General features: G+C 49.2%; 1 protein-coding gene across 1 annotated transcript in view; it reads right to left on the reverse strand.

Annotated features, from left to right (window-relative positions):
- Positions 1 to 17,503, reverse strand: part of SEL1L3 (SEL1L family member 3) — a 98,536-nt gene extending 81,033 nt beyond the window's left edge. Inside the window, exons 1-2 of the mRNA XM_032400123.1 lie at positions 17,317 to 17,503; positions 4,121 to 4,691 (exon numbers count right to left, since the gene is read on the reverse strand). Of these exons, the coding sequence (XP_032256014.1) occupies positions 4,121 to 4,691; positions 17,317 to 17,481 (736 nt within the window). The 5' untranslated portion in view covers positions 17,482 to 17,503. The remainder of the gene's footprint in view (positions 1 to 4,120; positions 4,692 to 17,316) is intronic.
- Between the last annotated feature and the right edge of the window lie 2,471 nt (positions 17,504 to 19,974).

A 19,974-nucleotide genomic window follows, 5' to 3' on the forward strand; every position in this document is an offset into this window, starting at 1 on the left:
AAGGAAAGGAAAGGAAAGGAAAGGAAAGGAAAGGAAAGGAAAGGAAAAAGGAAAGGAAAGGAAAGGGAAAAGGAAAGGAAAAAGGAAAGGAAAGGATAGGAAAAAGGAAAGGAAAGGATAGGAAAAAGGAAACGAAAGGAAAGGAAAGGAAAAAGGAAAGGAAAGGAAAGGAAAGGAAAGGAAAGGAAAAAGGAAAGGAAAGGGCTTCGGGGGGGTGGGCAGGGGAGGAGTGGAAATTTGAGCCAGCTACCGAAATATGGGTATGATTTTGCCACGTGGGGTTGCAGTGGGGAGCAGGTTCTGGTGGGCAGTGGGGAGGGCTATTCCCTGTAAAAGGAATTGATTCAGTCAAGGCAGGGGATGGGGAATCCCAGACTCAAACTACGAGGGCAGAGCAAAGGTGGGCTCGTGTGTGGTTGCAAAGGAGAATCACGGACCAAGAGATTGCATCCGTAACCAGCACAGCCCAGACGGGCTCTTCCCCGGGCAGCTGCGGTGTGTGAGAACCTCGGGAAGGCACACAGCCACCCCTACCCCTGTGTACTCCCCGATGTGGCAACACAGCTACGTGAGGATGTCACCGCATTATGGTCACACACAGGCCTATGAGAAAAAGGTCCTTGCCCCTTGGCTAAGAGCATTCATCACTCAATTCACAAATGGTCACCGCACGCCTGCTGTGCGCTAGGGGCTGTGGTGGTGGGCACCGCACAAAACAAGGCAGGACCCTGGCATCACGGAGCTTGCGTACTGGTCCAGAGACACGCGTATCCGGCAAAAAAGCCCTGACGCATATTTAATTACAATGTCTGGGGACGATGAGGCTGCGCAGGAGAATAAAGACAAATGACAACGGGGTGGGAGTGGCAGGGGTGGGGCTGCCGTCCGAGATAAAGTGGGCAAGGAAGCCGCCTCTCCTGAGATGACACTAGCACAGAGGCATGACATAAGGCGGCAAGCCGTGGAGGGGAAGGGGGCAGTCACGTAAGTGTCCCGAAGGGAGAATGAACTTGGTCGGCTCCAGGAGAAGCCGGCAGGCCCGTGTGGCTGGAGCCGGTGGACAAGGGGGCGCATGGCAGGAGATGCGGCAGGATGGGGGACAGGAACAGGAAGAGGACAGGGACCCCTGGCACAGGCCACGGGAAGGGTCGTGGGGGCACTCGTCCTCACCGCAGTGGGAGGAACCGCCTGCCCGCACTGGCTGCCCTGTGGGGAATGAGGGCAAAGCGGTGAGTAGGACTAAATATGCAACGTCGTCTGGAGATGGAGGCCACGGGACCCGCTGACCTCTCCCGGGAGGACAGGCAGGAGGAGCAGTCCAGGAGGACTATGTCCGGGTGCACGCAGCCGTCACCTTGGGGGCCTAAGCTAAGCCTTTGGTGGAGAGGCCCTCTAACCATACTCACGGAACAGCCCTGTGCATGGGGACTTGGGCTCTCTCTCTCTCTTTATAAAGGAAAAAGAAAATGAAAGCAAGTCAGAGGGTACTTCAGTTCAGACATCGAGCCCTCGTAGGACATGAGGCACTTGACACAGAAAACGTTCCCCCACACCCCACACCGGCGCTGGCTGCAGACTGCAAGGGGACCGGGCATGAAAGGCGCCCCCTCGGCTCCCTTATGCCAGCTTGTTGTTGTGACTTGACTCCTGTTCATCAAGAGCCAAGTAAAGAAGCCCCTGCTAAGAGCAAGCCAGAGGCCTGGCCCCCTTCCATCACACAGCCGTATCAAGAACAAAGGTCGTGGACATTTTCCATGGGGCGGCTGCACACTCTCTTTTGATTCCTCTTTCAAAGAGAGGGAGAGGAAGTGTTCCCCCTTTTGGTGAACATATCGCAGCCACGCAAACAGAGCTGGCTTTGAGAGTGCGTGGAGCACCCCACTCCCCATTTTTTGGTGACTTTAATGATTAGAAAAGGCTTTCCTCTGCATTATGCTTTTATTAGTTTGGTTCTCACCCCAAAAGTAATGCTCGGAAGAAGGTGGGGAGAAAAAAAATCCCACTGAGCTATTCTGAAGCTCAGTGAATATGGGAAGGAAAAACAAAAGAAAGGAGAGGTAGTTCACGTTTTAAGACTATGTGCGGGCGCCCTAAGGCCTCAGCCAGTTCATAAACAACTTCATTTGAAAACTTCCAGCTTGCAATTTAGTCATTCTTCAGTGAGAAATATGTGATTTGCCACACATGAAATGGAATCATTACACCTTGACAAAATCGAAGGCAAATCAAAACTGGCTCTATGTGCTTCATACTTCCTTCTCCTTAATAAATTAGGTCTCCCCGTGGAAGGCATTCCAGAAAGACGCTAGCATGGGGCTCTGCCTGGAAGAGGGATGCACACCGATCATCAGAACGCAGGCAGCTCGACCGGCCCACCCCGTCCTACCCCCAACTCACATACACACAGAAAAGGAACCTGCCTCCTCCCTCTCCAGCTCTGTATTTAAAGCCCCACACAGGCCAGCCACAGCACAAGGCTATTCAGACCAAACGCAGGATAAGAGTGCATAGACCTACGCACACACAAAAGTGCATGTAAACACTGGTGAATTCTGAATAAGGTCTGCCGTCTAATTCAACAGTACTAGATCAACGTCACTTTTGTGGTCTTGCTAGTGCGCTACAGTTATGAAAGACCTCACCACTTGGGGGAAGCCGGGGGAAGGATACACAGGACTCTCTCCCATCTTTGCAACTTCTTGCAAATCTATAATTATTTCAAAATAAAGAGTTTTTTGTTTTTTGTTTTTTTTGTAATGCCACATGTATTCGTTCTACGGCAAGTGGCGTCTGACCACTCAAACCACTCTGGTTAAACAGATCCTTGAAGTGTCCGTTATATACAAGGCTGTTTTGGGGTGGTCTCAGGAAATACTCGTCGCCACTGTTTTCTCAGTGTTCTTAAGTCATCTTGCCCCAAAGCAGTCCTCTTAAAGACCAGGAGGGGTCAGGCGCCTCCCGAGGAAGGGTCTGCTGTCACAGGCCCATGGGGGTTGGGTCACAGTTACCCTAGATCCAAATCCCACCAGCTCTGCCGCTGCTCCGGAGGTCTGGAGCTTTAAGATGCATCAGGGTCATGGGAGTGTGTTTGAAGTGCTGATTTCAGGGCCCTGCACTCCACAGGTCCTGACTGAGTAGGATATGGATGGGGCCTGGGAATCTGCATTGACAACGAGAGCCCTGCGTGATTCTGTCACAGCAGGTCCCAGGGCTACATCTGAGGAAACACTGTCAGATTCCGGGTGAGTGCCTGGGAGCACGCCCAGGTTACCTCCCCACTGCAGGACGACCAGAAGAGCTGGCAGGCGCTCAGCATCCACACAGGAATGTGCCCCTCATACCAATGGAGAGAACTAAGAGTGCACAAGCCACATACCTCCAACCCCAGTGCTTACAGAAGGTCATGGGGACCTCCTGTGTGGGTCCTTCGGAGGCTGTAACCATGTGGCTTTTAGGATATGGTGCAGAGTTTGGGCTCTATCATCATCATGGCTATTTTTTGCCGAGTGCTGATTATGCGTTAAGCAAATTACATCTCATTTAATTTTCACAACACGGCTCTGAGGGAGTTGTTATTTATCATGCCCATTTTACAGATAAGAAAACCGAGGCTCCCAGAATTCCAAGAGTACATAGGCAGAAAGTGGCAGAATCAGGAGTTGAACCCAGGGGCTCTGGGCTGAAACCTACTGTGTGATACCACCTTTGGCAGCAAGTCTCCTCTTGAGGTCCTCACCCCCTCCTGGATAAAACACTCCACTTAAACGTAACTGATACTCGAAGGACTCATGAAGGGAGAGAGGGAGGAAGATTTTCCCCGTGTCTGCTTCGGTGGCATTAACACTCCTTTCCAACTTCAGACCCAAACCCCTCCAGGTCCCTCCATGATCTCTGTGACTCTCCAGTGCAGTCTATTCTCTCCTACTATTTCTTCTCTCTTCACCTTTTTACTCCCCGCCCCCCCGCTTCCTCCCCAAAGTCCTAAACTACAGGCTCGGTGTGCCCGTCATTTTCCCCACCTCCCCCACTGCCAGAGTAAGAACCTTCTCCTGCCATTCTCTCGTGATACAGGCTATCTGAAGAAATGAGCATTAGGTTCCTTGCAAGGCAAATGACCTACCACTTTCAAGAGGACACTGGGGTATCTTGTTTGCTCGAAGGTTCCAAATATAATCCATGTTCCACTCAAGGCACACTTGATGATCTTTGAAAGGGCGTTCGAAAGGTGGGACCGTCTTCAGCAGAGTATAATTCTTCGCTACAGCATGTAGCAAATTTTCCTCCCATTTAACATTCAAGTCTCCGCCACTGTATTTGTGAGTAATCCAGGCGCGTAGTATCACCGCGGATACTGCAATGGAGTGTCTGATGAAATAATCATCTCTATAAACCATGATGCTTGGAAATTTCACATGTACTATTTGTGTCCTGCTGGTGTGAAGATGCTTCTCGTTCTTCCACCTCTTTTTGTACACAGGGATGCTACTTCTGAACTCAGATGAAACAACGGCTTCCAGATTGACAACACAAGGCTGAGAGCATAAATACTCAACCGAGACTTCAGAAACATTGCGGACATTCCCTTCAAAGACAGTGAAATAAATAAAGTCTTTGTAAGCCACGCTGTGCTCAGCTTTGGGGGTCACCGACGTCGTCAGGGAAGTCTGCCTGCCCAAAGACGGCATGATGTTCTGAAGAGGGGAAAAAAAAAAAAAGAAAGGAAGAAAGAAGGACAGAAAGTTTAAAAATCATCACATTAACAGATATGTGAATCATTTTCCGGGGATAAAAAAATCCATCTACAGAAAGCACTGAATGTGGGACATAAAAGATGGCAAAACCACTCCCCAACAATTAGAGAAAAACCAACACACACACACAAATGAAGATTAGGCCACATTTAACTCTCTCCCCAGACTCAGTAGCATCTGCTGATCAAAATGGGACTTTCAAAGCTACGTGGCAATCATTCCAGAGTTGGTTTCCAAATGGAGGAGCTAGTTCGCAACAAATCCAGGAGCGGTGAGCCTGCCTTAGCGTGAAAAGGAGATGAGCCAGGCTCAGACCTTTCCAAAGCATTGTCCTGACTTCAAATGGCGATCAGATGCAGCCAAATCAAAGGGTGGGGGAAGAGTTCAAAGTGCACCCGAGAGGGGACATGACAGGGATGCCAACCTGGCCCCTTTTTTCTCCCGTAAATTCCGAGCCAGGACAAGCACGCATGACGGATGGACCAGCAGGAGGTTTCCACTGCTCCAAGTCACACACAGGCAGCTTGGACAACAGACTGTGTTGTCTGATTCTTTCACCATGGACGGTGCTACATGGGCCAAGAAAGATTTTAGCTGTGTGTGTTATTTCTCTAGTTCTTTAAATACGAAGACCTCTTAAAACGGACATTCCTTGCTGAAGAAATCTTGGAAGTTGGTCATGAGATCAAGGCAATGTTTTCAGCATATGACACAAGAGTTCTTCTAAATATAACTTTGTGATTCAGGCATCCAAAACACAATAGCGAAAAGGTTACTTTGGACCACTTCACACCCATTAGCATGGCTATTATCCAAAAACAAAAACAAAACAAAAATAACAAGCGTTGGAGAGGAGGTAGAGAAACTGGACTCTTTGTGCATTGCTGGTGGGAATGTAAAATGGTGTGGCCACTGAGGGAAACAGGACAGCATCTCCTCAAAAAATTAAACCTAGAATTACCACATGATCCAGCAATTCCACTTCTGGCTATAAGCCCCAAATAGTTGAAAACAGGGACTCGAAGAGATACGTTCATAGACATACACCCATGTTCACAGCAGCATTATTCACAATAGTCAAGAGGTAGAAATGACCTCAATGAATAAAAGGATACACAAAATGTGATATATACACACAACGGAATATTATTCAGCCTTAAAAAGAAAAGGAAGTCTGACGCATGCTACAAGATGGAAGAACTTTGAGGGCATTATGCTGAGTGAAATAAGCCAGGCACAAGGAATAAATACTGTATGATTCTACTTATATGAAGAACCTGGAGCAGTCAGATGCATAGAAACAGAAGGGAGGATGGTGGTTGCCAGGGATCGGGGTTGGGGGGGGGGAGTGATCATGGGGACTTATTGTTTAACGGGCACAGAGTTGCAGTTTTACAAGAGGAAAAGAATTCTGGAGATGTATGTGGTGATGGTTCCACAATATGAATGTACTTAACGTCCCTAAACTGTACACTTAGAAGTAGTGAATATGGTAAATTTTATACTGTGAATATTTTTACAAGTTTAAAGAAAAAGGTCAGTTTTCCAAAGAAGGAAGATATAAGGACCCCTTTCTTCACTTTTGGCTGAGGGTTGTAGGAGACGCAGAAGGGGCTGAGACACAAAGCTGGGTATCAGGGAATTATGTTTACAAAGAGCAGTAACACCAGGCAGGACGTGATCAGGGCTCCAGTCAAACTATAAGCAAGTCCTAAAGGAGTACAGTCCCAGGTGAGGGTCATTCTACCGGGGGTCGTCTAGAATAGCCTTCATGGAAGGAATGATATTTCAGCTGGGCTGGGAGGGGGGAAGAGAAGTTCTTTAGGTAGAGAGGCATAGGGAAGACCATACAAGTGGTGTGAATAGCTTAAGCAGGGGCAACACAGATGTACTGGAGAGAGGGCAGATTGGTTTGACCAGAGAACAGAACAGGGGTAAAGACACAAAAAGACATGAGGATATGAGGTTGGAAAAAAAAAAAAAAGGCAGGGTCCTAGCTCTGAAGGACACTGAATCCTCCAGCCCAAGGAATGTGGACTTTGATTCCACCGACAGTGAAGAATCAATGAAAGTTTCTGGAAAAGGGAACAGTGTTTCTATTTGAAAGCACTGATCGTCAATTAGAAACAAAGCTGACAATCAAGAAAAATGAGCAAACGACAGAGTTCATCAATAAGTAAATTCCCACTGATAGTCAGAGAAAGGCAAGTTGAAACCACACTGAAGAGATGTTTGAACTTACTAGGTTCACAGAGATCAGAAAGTCCGATAACACTCTGTCCTGGTTGGACTGGCCTCTTATGTCCTGCTGGGGAAAGTGATCTCTGTGGATGGCAGTCACGCAGAATCCATCAAAAATATAACTGCACCCACCCTCCGGTCCAATAATTCCTCCTCTAGGATTTTATCCTACCCATATACTCAAATTTGTGCAAAACGACGTATGTACGGGCTTGCACTCCAGCACTGTTTGTAACAGCAAAGGATGCAGAACTAAATGCCCATCAAGACCGAGCTGGTTCAGTAACTGATAGGACATCCACTCCTGGAGTGCTAGATAGCTATTAAAACAAGGAAGAGCTTCATGGACAGACAATGAAGTGGGCTCCAAAGTTTGAAGTTTTTTTTTTTTAAACAAGGTTCAGAAGTACCATTTGAGGTTTTTTTTAAGAAAATAGATACACATTCGCTTGAATACACATAGCATTGGTTGCTCACATGGAGAAGGATGAGGTGACCAAGAGACAGGCTAAGAGAGAGACGTGTGCTATATATCCTTATTTATCTTTTGGATTTTGTACTACATGAATATTGAAAAAAAAAAAAAACGGAGCTGGGGGGGGAGAGCAGGGGATGGAGAGAAAAGCAACTGTCCTAAAGATGAAAATAAAAAAAATGTAGCTTCTCCAAGTGGCGGAGTGAGAAGGGCTGGCCATTGCTTTTGATTAGTCATGGGAAAACTGTGGGAAGAAATATGTAAAGAGTGGGTACGTCCAAGTTGTCTGCCCCCGCAGTGAGAGGCTTAATTGTTTCATGCTCTCATTTATACTTCCAAATTACAGGGGGGAAAACAAACATAAAAATAATCTTATAATTAGAAGTAGCTACTCTAAGGGCGGACGAGCCCTTGGTGATGAGCCAGCCCACCCCATTCTTCCAACAAGGCAATGATCACTGAGAGGGGATGTCCTCCGACATCACCCAGCTGGTGGCTTTCCAGAGGCAAGCCCAGGAGCCCAGCCCCTTGCTTTCACTCCCTCTCCCACGTTCTCCAGCCCGCAGCACACAACAGCGAGACTATAAACAGTTGGCCAGGCGGAATTCTGCTTTCTTGTGAATAGAGATAGCCCCAGCATTTGTCCACAAGCGGCGGTTTGTTCATTCAGCCAGATGTGCCAACATGCGGCCCCCTTCTCAAGATGCGAATCCAGTCGATGAGCCCCCCGCGGAGGCCAGCCGAAGACAGAGAGGTGGGCACCCCTCATTCCAACTGCCCCTCATGCCCACCATCACTCAATTCCACATTTGCCCAGTTAATGAGGCAACAGAGAGCAGAGTCCAGGACATGCTGTGATATACTGAGTATCACCTGGTGTTCTTTCTCCAAGAATGACTTAAAACCTCTTCCTCGTTCTTTTTACGTATAACTTAAAAAAAAACCCAGCCCTTTTCTCCCACTTCAATTTTTAAAAAAATAATTTTTTTTAAAGATTTTTATTTATTTATTTGACAGAGAGAGACATAGCGAGAGAGGGAACACAAGCAGGAGGAGTGGGAGAGGGAGAAGCAGGCCTCCCCCCCCCAAGCAGGGAGCCGGATGCAGGGCTCAATCCCAGGACCCTGGGATCACGACCTGAGCCAAAGGCAGACGCTTAACGACTGAGGCACCCAGGTGCCCCTTCAGTATTTTTTTTAAATCATGTTTTTATCACTGACGCTAGAACTCCAAGTTAATACTTCTTTTAAACAGAGTTCTGGGGTAAAGGTTATATGATTTCACTGCAAAGTGCAGTTAGTAGTAATGTTCATTACTTTACTTCTTAGTGCTAAACATGCATCAGTCCACTTTCCCACATTAAGAAGCACAGCGTGCTGAAGCTGGTTTCAGCTTCACTTGACGACCCATGACATCAGGCTCATCATTGCCGAGATCAGCGGTGACAGATGAGAACGAAGAAGGTATAGGACACCTGACCGTGTTCTCCCTCCAGCCGTTCCATCAAAATTCGGCTTTAAAGGAAATCTCTATACATGCAGATGGAGATTATTTTATTTTCACCTACTTCAAAGCCTCAAGTGCAGGAAAAGTAAATCCAAGGTTTACAGGTTCTAGGTGGGTGCTATCTGATACAGAAGCCACGAGTCCTATGAAGCGCTGGTAATGGGGCTGGTCCAAATTACTGTGCGTGTACAATATACACTGGATTCCAAAGACAATTTTTTTAAAAATGCAAACTATCTCATTAATATTTCTTATCCCGATTACATGTTGAAATGATCATATTGAGATAGGGCGAGTTAAATAAAATATATTACTAAAATTAATTTCACCTGTTACTTTTTAAATGCAGCTATGAGAAAATCTGAAAGTACACACGTGGCTCGTATTTGTAGCTTACGTTATATGTCTGACAACTGGATGGTGCTACTCTGGATTTGAAGTTAGCAGACTTTTCCTGTAAAAAAGGGCCATATTGTAAGTATTTTAGGTTTTGCAGGCCACTTGATGTCCGTGAAGAACTACTTAGCTCTGCTGTGGTATCGAGAAAGCGGCCACAGACAACTAAGCTCGTAAGCGAAGGAGCACGGCTGTGGTCCAGCTCAACTCTGTTTGCAAAAACAGGCAGCTGGTTGCGCCCATGGGCCACAGCTTGCTGACTACTGTTCGAGATTATCGAGCTTTTATTCTAGATTTAGAGGTTTGGAAAACACAACATGACAGAAAATATGCTTTCCAAAGGAATGATCCTATGGGAGAAATGAGATGAATAACCCAATTAGGCATAATTTCATAGATGTGTGATTGATGGCGCTTGATTTGTTATTTTGCTAAGGTTCCTTGGTGGCGGCGTTGACATCTTGCTATTGTTTCTTTCAGTAGAGACCTAGGTGGGATGAGAAGTTAGCACGAGGCTGGGTGCAGAAAAATCTCATGGACTGAGTAAGATGAACTTGAGAAGTGGGAGAAGCATGAGTACAGGAAAGGAACACTGTCAGGGATGGGCAATATGATGGGGGTGTGCTGGCCCCAAAGGGGACCTCAAAATCACCCTAGGTGGCTTTAGGGGCATGGTCTAAATCCCTCAAGAAGGCACGGCGGTCTTCAGTCTTTTGGACACCTATGCAGTGTAGGAAGCTGGCATCTTGTGGATTGGAGGGGACCCAGTGGGCAGCGGTTATGCCATGAGTAGGGCTGACTCTGTTATGTACAAAACCAACACTGATTAGCAACACATCACACTCTAAATATTGATTAAGCTGAAGCTGATTTCCTGGCTCAAGTCATGTGTGTGGTTATGAGCTGTCTCCTGCCAGGAAAATAAGGCAATTAACTCGAAGAGTTCCAGCTACCGGCATGACACGTGTCCGACCTTCATAGGCATTTTCACATGCCAGGCTGCATTAACGGAAGTGAAAAATTACCTAGTCGTTCCTTGGCTTAGAAATTATGAGGTCAGAGTCCATGTCCTATTCATTGTTATGTCCCTGGCTTCTCAAATAGAACTTGGCACACAGTAGGATTTTGGTTAAGTGTTTCCTGCTGAAGTAAAATCCTGGGCAGGAGCCTCTCTGCCAGGAGCCTCTGTGGTCCGCCTCAGGTCACAGCTCCCAGGGGCACCTGCATATAAACCGGAGGAGTTGATCCAATTCTGAAGTCCCCGCCACCCTTTTCCGATATTCACAAGTCCTTTTGTGATGGAGATCCTCTCCACTTCTCTTTTTCCATCCAGCCTCATTAATCTCCTTTGGAAGAACCCTTACCCTTTGGCTTTTCCTTGGGCCCCTGGGGGGTCACAGCTGACGTGGGGACTGTGAGGTCAGGGAAGGTGGCGTTCTGGAACCTACCTTACCCATTTAGGGTGGACTTCTCTCAGCTATCAACTCCCTCCAGACCTTTCAGACAACCGCACTATCTTCTAGAACTTTCCATTTCTCCACAGCAAAAATACGAATTAAATGTTTTAAATGTCCTATCCCTCTACCCCCTGTTGGACTCCTGTTCGTCTGGCAAGTTCATCCGTGTTAATGTGATAATGAAAAAGGACTACAGTAATGTCACATATCTACATTTCTATGCCAGTCTGGGGGAAATAATGCCTTAAAAGCAAAGCTCAAATGCACTGCAGCTATGAGCAAGATTTGGGGGGTGAGTGGTGGCATTTCTGTGCCCCTCATACGCTATTTAGACAACCACATAGATGTTCCACCTCGGAAGCTACTGATCTGCTCTGCACACAATGGAGCTGGGCTCTGAAAGATGCCCGAGCCCTCAAACATCTGTTTACACCAGAAGTAAGCCTTAATCAAAGTCCAATTTGACAATGTCACACACACTCTCAGAACAGATTCCCTCACATTTGTCTAATTGTGTATGTATTATAAATTTTTTTAAAGAAAGAAATGGGTCAGTTGATGTTGTGTTCATGAGAAAAGACCCCAAACTGGAGATCAAAATGTGTTCAATTCAGACTGGGAGTCGAGATGCATTTATGTATCTTCTGGATGGAAAAAAAAAAAATCTATCAATTCTGTCTAAGCTTCTTTTAGGATGACTGCATCTGATGCCTTAAAGCAAAATCAGTAAGAAGAAATTCTATTCAAATAACCCCCCCCCGTTCCAAAAAGCTGAGAAAACTAGGCTCTTTCCTCTATATGGACAACTTGCTATTTAAGGAAGGGACCGAGAGATTGAAGCATCTTAAATCATTCACGTCTTGTCATGGGAAATTTTACACTAACACGTGTATGTGGTGGGTTCATGTAATATGCAAACAATTACTGAATGTCTGTTTTTCTCATTCCTGCCCATTCCACCCCAACAGTCACCTAAGGAAACCTTGCTCATGAGTGCTTTCTCTCCAAACTGGCTGGATCAAACTTTCCATAGGTCAAAAAGTCACTGTATTGGCTTAAGAGGTCTACTTTTCCAATTTCTGCTGACTAGAAATAAGCAAAAATCCTGTTTATGTCAACAAAGCATGCAATTAAGCAGAATGGGCAGTGATGTCAGTATGGACTCCAAAATCGAGATGTGTCTTGGGCAATACTTCACAGTTGACCAATATGCCTTCCCAAACCTGAGAGCTGGCTAGAGAAACACCATCAAGACAGTGAGCAATACTCCTAGTTGTACTGGCTCCCCTCCTCTCTTTAATACTGTTTGACATGCTATTTCTTTTTAACTTAAATCATGAGGGTAACCAAGGTTTGGTTTGGTTTCATTTCATTGAATAACTATGAGCTGGGCATTGGGACAGATGCGGCAAGTCCCTCTTCTCACTCACTTCTAACCTCATCCTCTCAAAAAGAACTTCATAGAACGTCTCCCTTCAAATCTAATCTTCACAACAGCTCTGGGAGGGACACAGCAGAGAAAATGGAACGGATTCAGAGAGGGGGAGTCACTTGTCCAAGGTCAACCAGCTCCTCAAAAACAGAACCAAAATTCAAATTCCTATCTGTCCCTCTTGCCTTCCAGAAACGCCCAAAATGAGGCCCTCGACTCACCAACTGACCTCTACACCTGTCCCACTTTCTGGCCACAGGTGGGGGAAAGCTGAGACTTTGTTCACTCTCATCTTGAATGTGCAGGAGGGAGGGGGGGATGGGAGCTAAGATCCTACCAGGTCCTTACACCTTGTACCTGGGGAGGGTAGACATTATCTGACCCACAAACCTACACACCGCATTGAGCCAACTCCCCAACTCAGTTAAGTCCTTCTTTGGATGAGGATGTCAGACAAATAAGAGCAGCCAAAGCAGAATCTCCTCAGCAATCCTCCTGCCCCTCGGGTCCCTTCTCGGGGGGGGGGGGGGGGAATAGGGTGAGCCAATAAACAGGGTAACTGAATTCACTTGAGGCTATTTATGGTCTACTCGAGTCTATCCATCTTTGTGAACTGCCTGGGTTCTTTATGCCTTGTCTACCTTTCCTCCACCTGCTTCCTTCAGCCAATTCATGACTCCCACACTTTTGCCAAGAGGAATAGAAGGTATAGAAAGCAAGAGGCAAACACCATGGCTTGGGGCATTTTAGGAGCTCTGGTCAGGGTGACTGTGGCTTCTATTGGCTGACGTGAAGTTTGAAGGTGAGCTCTGTATTTCAAATATCCATTTTCGCTCTTGCACAAGCGAGATAATGGAGAGTCTCCATACCTTGTTTTGATTTTCCTAGGTCCTGTGTCAGACAGAGTAAGGAGTTCAGGACTACTACTAGAGGGTTAACCGACGGTCTGTGGCCACTGATGGAGAATTCTGTCACAGCCACCAGAGATCTGCTAACCATTCCCACATACATCTGTGCCACTAAAGCCCATTTATGGCTTTGTCCTCCGGTTGTCTAACGAGTGCAAATGTCCACTCTGAATATTTCAGCTCTACAGCTGACATCAATACCAGCCATTGTGAGATGTGTTTTTCTCACTGAAGAAAAAATTATACATTCGAGACCAGCGTTCGGAAAGGACAGAAATGCCTTCCACAAGTGCCACCGTCACAGATGGGGCTGGGACAGCCTCAGCTGGTCTGGCCAAGTCTGGAGGAAGGTACGAGGTAATGACGTACGAGAATGGCAAGGGGCTCTGTTGGCAAGTCCAGCCCAGACCACACCACTCGGCACCAGGGACCTCAGCGGAAGCGATTCTGTTACCTTTTCTTTTCCAGGCCCTCACCCTCTCTGAGGAGGCTCTCTGCCTCTCGACCTCTGGTGACCTTAGAATTTTCTGGCAGCCGCTGCAACGGGGGATCATCTTTTCAGAAATCTGCTTGGCATCGTTCCGTGACTTATCTTCAGGCCTCGTCGCAATTATTCATGCTTTGGCAGTATCCTAGGTACAGTCACAGTACTGTTCTTGGGCTGCCACTGAAGCCTACTCTGTCCCAGCCAGTGGGGGGGAGAGGCGCCCGCTGCCTCAGGACCCTGGCTCCGGGAAGCACGCTCCCACGAGGGCAGGGGCTTAAAGGCATCTGTTCAGAAAACCACTCTCAACCTCCAGTCCTTGCGAACAAGCACATAGGGGGGGATCGCACAGAGTGGGAATCGGCCCCCAAATCACAGACAACTGGGCTTTGGAATGCTTTCCAAGGCACACTCGCTCTACACCTGGGCACACATTCGTACAGATGCTAAGTGCTAACCTCCACCTGCTGCCTCTGGACCAGAGAGAGACCCTATCTTTTAGCTCTCCGTGGCAAATATTTTCTGGTGTCACCTATTCTTTTTTTTTTTTCTCGTTAACATCCTGCTTCTATTCTGTGGCCTGTGCTTCCTGCTTTGTATATTTTAGGCTACTTTAGACATGACCTCACATCCTGGCCAATTGCACAGTGGCTGCTAATTGTAAGAGCTTTGCTAATGACCCACGCATCTATGTATGAGAGGAAGGAACACAAAGCAGCAAAATGCAGAAAGCAGTAAGTTAGCAAGCCTAAGAACTGGGTTTCTGGAAGTAGACAGACTTGGGTTTCTATCTTGGACTACCTGTGTGGCCCAGGGCAACTTACTTAACCTCTCTGAGTCTTAGTTACCTCATCCGAATGAGGATCATAACAGCTCCTACTTCACAAGGTTGTCGTTAAAATTAACACTGGAGAATGCAGGGGCGACGGGTTGGCTCAGTGGGTTAAGGGTCCGACTCTTGATTTCGGCTCAGGTTATGATCTCAGGGTCCTAGGATCGAGCCCCACGTCGAGCCCCGCATAGGGCTCCACGTTCAGTGGGGAGTCTGCTTGAGGATTCTCTCCCTGTCCCTCTGCCTCTCCCCCTGCTCACGCGTGCTCTCTCTCAAATAAATAAATCTTTAAAAAAATACTGGATAATGCATATAAACAACTTAGTACAATGCAAACTATCATTATTATTTATGTTTTCCAAATTATGGGATAGCTTTCTCCCTCTAGGGTCTCCATGTTCCTGAGATCCTGCCTAGCTATTCTGCTCCACATCTACTCTCCACCCACCCGCCTCGCCTCCCCTGACCAATCACTTCCTCTAAGGCAGTATTCCTTGATGAGGAGAATGGACACAATTATGTCTTTTTTTCCCTCTGTCGTTTTCTGTATCTCATGCTTCCGGCAGATGTTCCCCACCTTGCACAGTGAATTTCTCCAAGGTCAGGAAGCCTCACCTTTCACCAGAGGCTCAGATAGCACATACCTCTAGAGCAGAATCCTACAGAAATGGCTAGACCTTTAGAACAAAAGGTGAAGCCCATCTTCCGAATCACACTTTTGCTCTCCTGGACTTGACAAAAGAGTCTCGTTCAGTTGCAAAATGGTTTGCTTGCTTACCAAGCCTTTCCTGTACAGTAGGCTATCTGAAGCCCATCTGAAGGAAACACACAGAGTCAGGAAGCACTGACATTTCCCTCTTCACGATGGTTCCAAAATCCAACCCTTCCCCATCTGCCAAGACACTCAGCCGTGCTCTGGTTAGTTCCCACATTACAGTATTTTCTATAAATCTCTCTCTTCAGAGCCCTGACCTCACCACTTCACTCTCTAACTCTACTCTGTGCACAGCATCTCTGTCCCCTCTCTGTGACCTGGTCCCTTAAATCCCCCTTGGTCCCAACAGAACTTTTCTACTTGCTCCCTCATCTGCCTCTGTTCCCGTAGACCACCAGGCCTTTAAGCTTTCTCCTGTTACTCCGATTTCTCAGAACTGTCAAGAAGTGGTCTCTCCTTGCCAGGTCTTCGGATTTCCGCATGGAACTTTCCAGACCACCTGTACGTTAATGTTCCACACACTATTCTACTACATCATTTCTGCCTCTGTGGGTAACAGTGCCTTGTGGACAGGGATCATCTGTTTAAACGGAAACCCTGTCATTTGTTTTGGCAGTTATATTTATGAGCCTGAGGGCTGTAACCCTGTGGCATAAATATTAAATAATAATACGTCTTGGGTGAAAAGGAAAAAAAAAAAACACCCATGCATGTTAACTGACAACCTCTTCAGAGTAAGTAAATCCAACCACGAAATTTGGTACTAGTTAACTTTAAAATAGGAGGAAAAGCATGGATTGCTCAACAGGTAGACGCTAAAGCAGAATTACAATTTGCATTTTTACACCCTCTTGCTTCAAGAAATGCAACAGCTGAGAAGTAAAGAGTGTTAAAAGAAACTTGGGCTGGGTGGCAATTTCCTTGGAATCAAATCCTAATGCCTGACAATGTCTCCTAAGCAGTTTTTAGCCTCTACGAAGAAAGACTCCAAATAATGGCGATACCATATAAATGAGAACAATACTGGACAATGACACTGCTCAATTTTAAGCATTCTGTGAATTTCCTATTACATCAGTTTCATGATTCAGCATTTTCGATTTCACTTATTTACAGTAATATATGGCGAGATAACCCAAGCTTTCTGTAAGATCCTGGAACATAAGGTAGGCCGGACAGGAAGGGTGTCGCCTTGGGTTAAATTTACTATTGTTTAGGAGAATTCAAAGCAGGAGAAAGAAGGCCATCAGAGGAATTGAGGAATATTCCCCCACCTTGTTCTGAGGGTTTAAATTATTCTGGTATTTTAAGTGAGCTGGTTTTGAAAAATAGGTTACTGCCATTTAGTTGATAACTGAAACCGAAGCCAAGAAGAGTGCAAATGGTAAACTGACGTGCCTAAGCCAAGCGTATTCTCTGAAATCACAATGTTCAAGACGCAGCTAAAGTCACCACTCTGGCTGTAAGCGTGTTACAAAGAACTCGGTTTCTTTCTGGCATCCGCAACTTGGCTGGAGTGACCACGGAGGAGTTGAAGAGCGCTGGAAACGCGAGGGCTCGTCGCGGGTGCGTTGGCAGAAAACGGTCCGGGCCATGAGGACCCGGCGGAAACTAAACGGAGGTTCGAGGCGGGCGGCGTTCGCCAAGAGAGAGGGAGAGAGAGAGAGACAGAGAGAGAGAGAGAGAGAGAGAGAGGCGAAGTTGGGCACGGGAAGGCAAGGAGCTGCGAGACTGTGAGGGAAGCCCAGGACCGGGAGGGAGGGGGCTGGAGAGCCGCGCGCGGCTGGCGGGGAGGAAACGCGGCTGGCGAGGCTCCAGGTGGAGCGGGGGACCGGAGGGGGTCTCGAGGGGGCACCTCAGCCGGGTCTGGAGCGCGTCTCGGGGGCAGAGGGACGGACACGAGCGAGAGCGCCGCGCCGCAAGTCCGGTCCACGCACCCCTCCCGGCGCCCCGGGTCCCCATCCCAGGTGCCGGCGCGCCCGGGGCGCAGCGGCCAGGAAGCGAGCAAACTAGCAGCGCCGTACCGCCCGGCGAGGCGGAGGTCCCCGGCCGCCCCCGCCCGCGTCCCCGGGGCCCCGCGCGGAGGGTGGGGAGGACCCGGGCAGGGTCCGGCGCTCACCAGGTAGCAGAACAGGAGCAGCGCGCAGGCAGGGCGGCCGCCGAGGCCCGGGGGGACGCCGCCGCTCGGGGGGGCCATGGCTGCGGCCCGGGGACCGACCGCGGGCGGCGGGGGTTGTTGCTGCTGCTGCCGCGGCCACCCGAGCCCCGCGCCGCGCCGCTGCATAGCGAGGCCGCCCGGATCCGGGCCGGAGCAGGTCACCTGGTGCAGGGACCGGCCCCCGCCCGAGGCGCCACCTTCCCGCCCGCCCCCGGCCGGGCCGGCCGCCGCGCGCGGGGCCACCTGCCGCCGCCGCCACTGCCGCTCCCGCCGTCGCCGCCCCCGCAGCCCCAGCCGAGCGCCGGCTCCTCCCCGCCTCCCAGTGCCCGTCCCCTCCCTCCCCTCTGCCTCGCCGCCCAGCCCGCCTCCCCGCGGCTGCCCCCCCACCCCGACCCCGGCTGCCACCTCCCGGGGCGGCCCCCGCAGGTGAGGACTGACCCCGGTCCCGCCCCCTGGCCGCCGCCCCCCGCCCGGTTCCCTCGGCTCCCGGCCCGCCCCCCCTTTTCCCTTTCTTCGCTCTCCTCCCCCGCCCCCCCTTCGGCGCCCTTCCTGTCCGCGAGCCCTCTCTCCCCTCCCTCCGTTCCCCCTTTTCTCTCTCCCCCGTCTCCCACTCGCGCCTTTCTTTTCCTCACCCCCTCTTTCTTCCACTTTCTGCCTTTTCTCCCCGTCTTTTCCTTCCCTCCCCTCCTTCCGCTTCTCGTTCCAGTCGCCCCTCCCGCCTTCTCCCGCTCCCACCCACTCCTCCTGCGGGTCCCGCAGCCCAGTTCCCGCCGGTGCAATGGGTTTTGTTTCGTTGCTTTTTGGGCGAGGGCGCCATTCCCGCTGGGCGCGGGGCGAGTGTGCCCCCTGCAGTTGCGCCACGCAGCGGCCCAGCTTCTGGCTCTTTAAGGACGGATTTTGACCCCTGCCGACCTCCACCTGTCCACCTGCAGGGGTGGGGCCGCCTCCCTGCGGGCACGTTTTTAACCCAGGTTGCGCCCCGCCCTGCCGGCTGGTACGCGGCACGTTCTGGATGTTTCCCAAGGGTTTTGTGCGGTGCGGCCGCCGCTGTCGCCGCCGCTGCCGCCGCTCTTTGTTTTAATTGTCCAGAGTATTGGCGCCCAAAGCGGGTTTGCATTGGATTTGCAGCCCTGTGCCCCGGCTTCCACTTGGGACCGAAAAGAAAATGAATTAATTAGGTCAATGCAATTGGACCAAGCCCTGAATGAAAGGGTGAGGCTCGTGAAGTGCACAAACACTTTTTAAAAAATAAATCAGGCCCACCCTCCGTCTTGGGGACCCAGGTTGGGACTGGCTGTTCGCGGATAGGGGTTCAGCCGCCAGGCCGAGGGGCGCGGCCGGACCGTGAGACCTCCAGCTTGCGGCCACCTGGTGCTCTGGGAAGCGTGGGGCAGTTCAGACAACTGCTTGGGCCCCTAGCTGCTGCTCTGAAACAGTTAGCCCACCTTCGAAAGTTCTCGAAAGCTTCCCTTTGGCACTGGTGGATTTGTGCGTATTGCGACTAATAACAGTTGGGAGAGAGGAAGGATACGGCCCTCGCCCAGCCCTTGCCGTGTGGACGTGCCACCGCTGAAGGTCAAGTCCAAACAGGCAGCGGGGGAAGCTGGCAGTAAAGATGGGGTGCCCGGGGGTCATGCCCGGATATGCCCTCAGCCATCTCAGTACAGGCCCCGCCACACTCAGCAGCTCAGCTGAGTCATCCCTTTCTTTTTTTAGGTCACCTGAGGGCTGTGGCCCTGGGTCCGGCTCTTGGCTGCGAGTCACTCACCGCAAGGTAATGCCTTCTATCAGTGGTTCTCAAAGTTCAGCCTGCATCCGAACCGCTGGGAGGACTTATGAAAACACACATTGCTGGACAACCCCACTAGAATCTCAGCTTCAGTTGGCCCCCGGGTGAGGCTTGAAAAGCTGCCTTTCCAGCATGTTTCCAGGGGCTGCTGCTGCTGGTCCGAAGACCCCATTTCCAGATCCCCTGGCTTATAGAAAGGGTCATTCTTCTCCCATATCATCCAGTAGGCACCCCATTAAAGCATCTGAGGGTTTCTTTGTTTGGCAGATGTCTCCAGCACCCTGTCCCACTTCCATAAACCCAAAGCACTTAAAATTCTCCTGTGTGATGTGGAAAATCATTTAGTCTATTGGGTGTCCAAGGGGATGAAAGGTTTGGTGGCTTTGTCCCAGATTGTGTCCATATATATATATATATATACACACACACACACACATATATATATATATATATATCCTTTTTTTTTTTTTTTTAGTCAGGTCAGAGTATAAACTATACATTTTAATGTATGTGGAAGGAAAATTGTTGGCCAGTTTCAGAAGATGGGGCTTCACAATATTTCTGGAATTTCCACCTGTCTTCCTGGGCTTCTCTGGAGTTCTCTCCCCCTTCATTGCCCACAGACTCCATTGGTCTTCAGGGAACGAAATGGTTTCCTCAGGTTGTTTGTAATCAGGATTCATGGAATTGAAGTTTTAGAAGGCTGTGAGTTTGAATTTCCCTGACTGTAGTCGCTGTGGAGACACCCCATAGGGCCCTGGGCTGTTTTTAACCTCGTATATCAAATCTCTGACTCACTCGGCTTCTCTTGGCCTCCTCCTGTGAGTCAG

This window comes from Phoca vitulina, unplaced genomic scaffold (genome assembly GCF_004348235.1).
Source record: "Phoca vitulina isolate PV1807 unplaced genomic scaffold, GSC_HSeal_1.0 scaffold3, whole genome shotgun sequence".
NCBI classification, from domain to species: domain Eukaryota; kingdom Metazoa; phylum Chordata; class Mammalia; order Carnivora; family Phocidae; genus Phoca; species Phoca vitulina.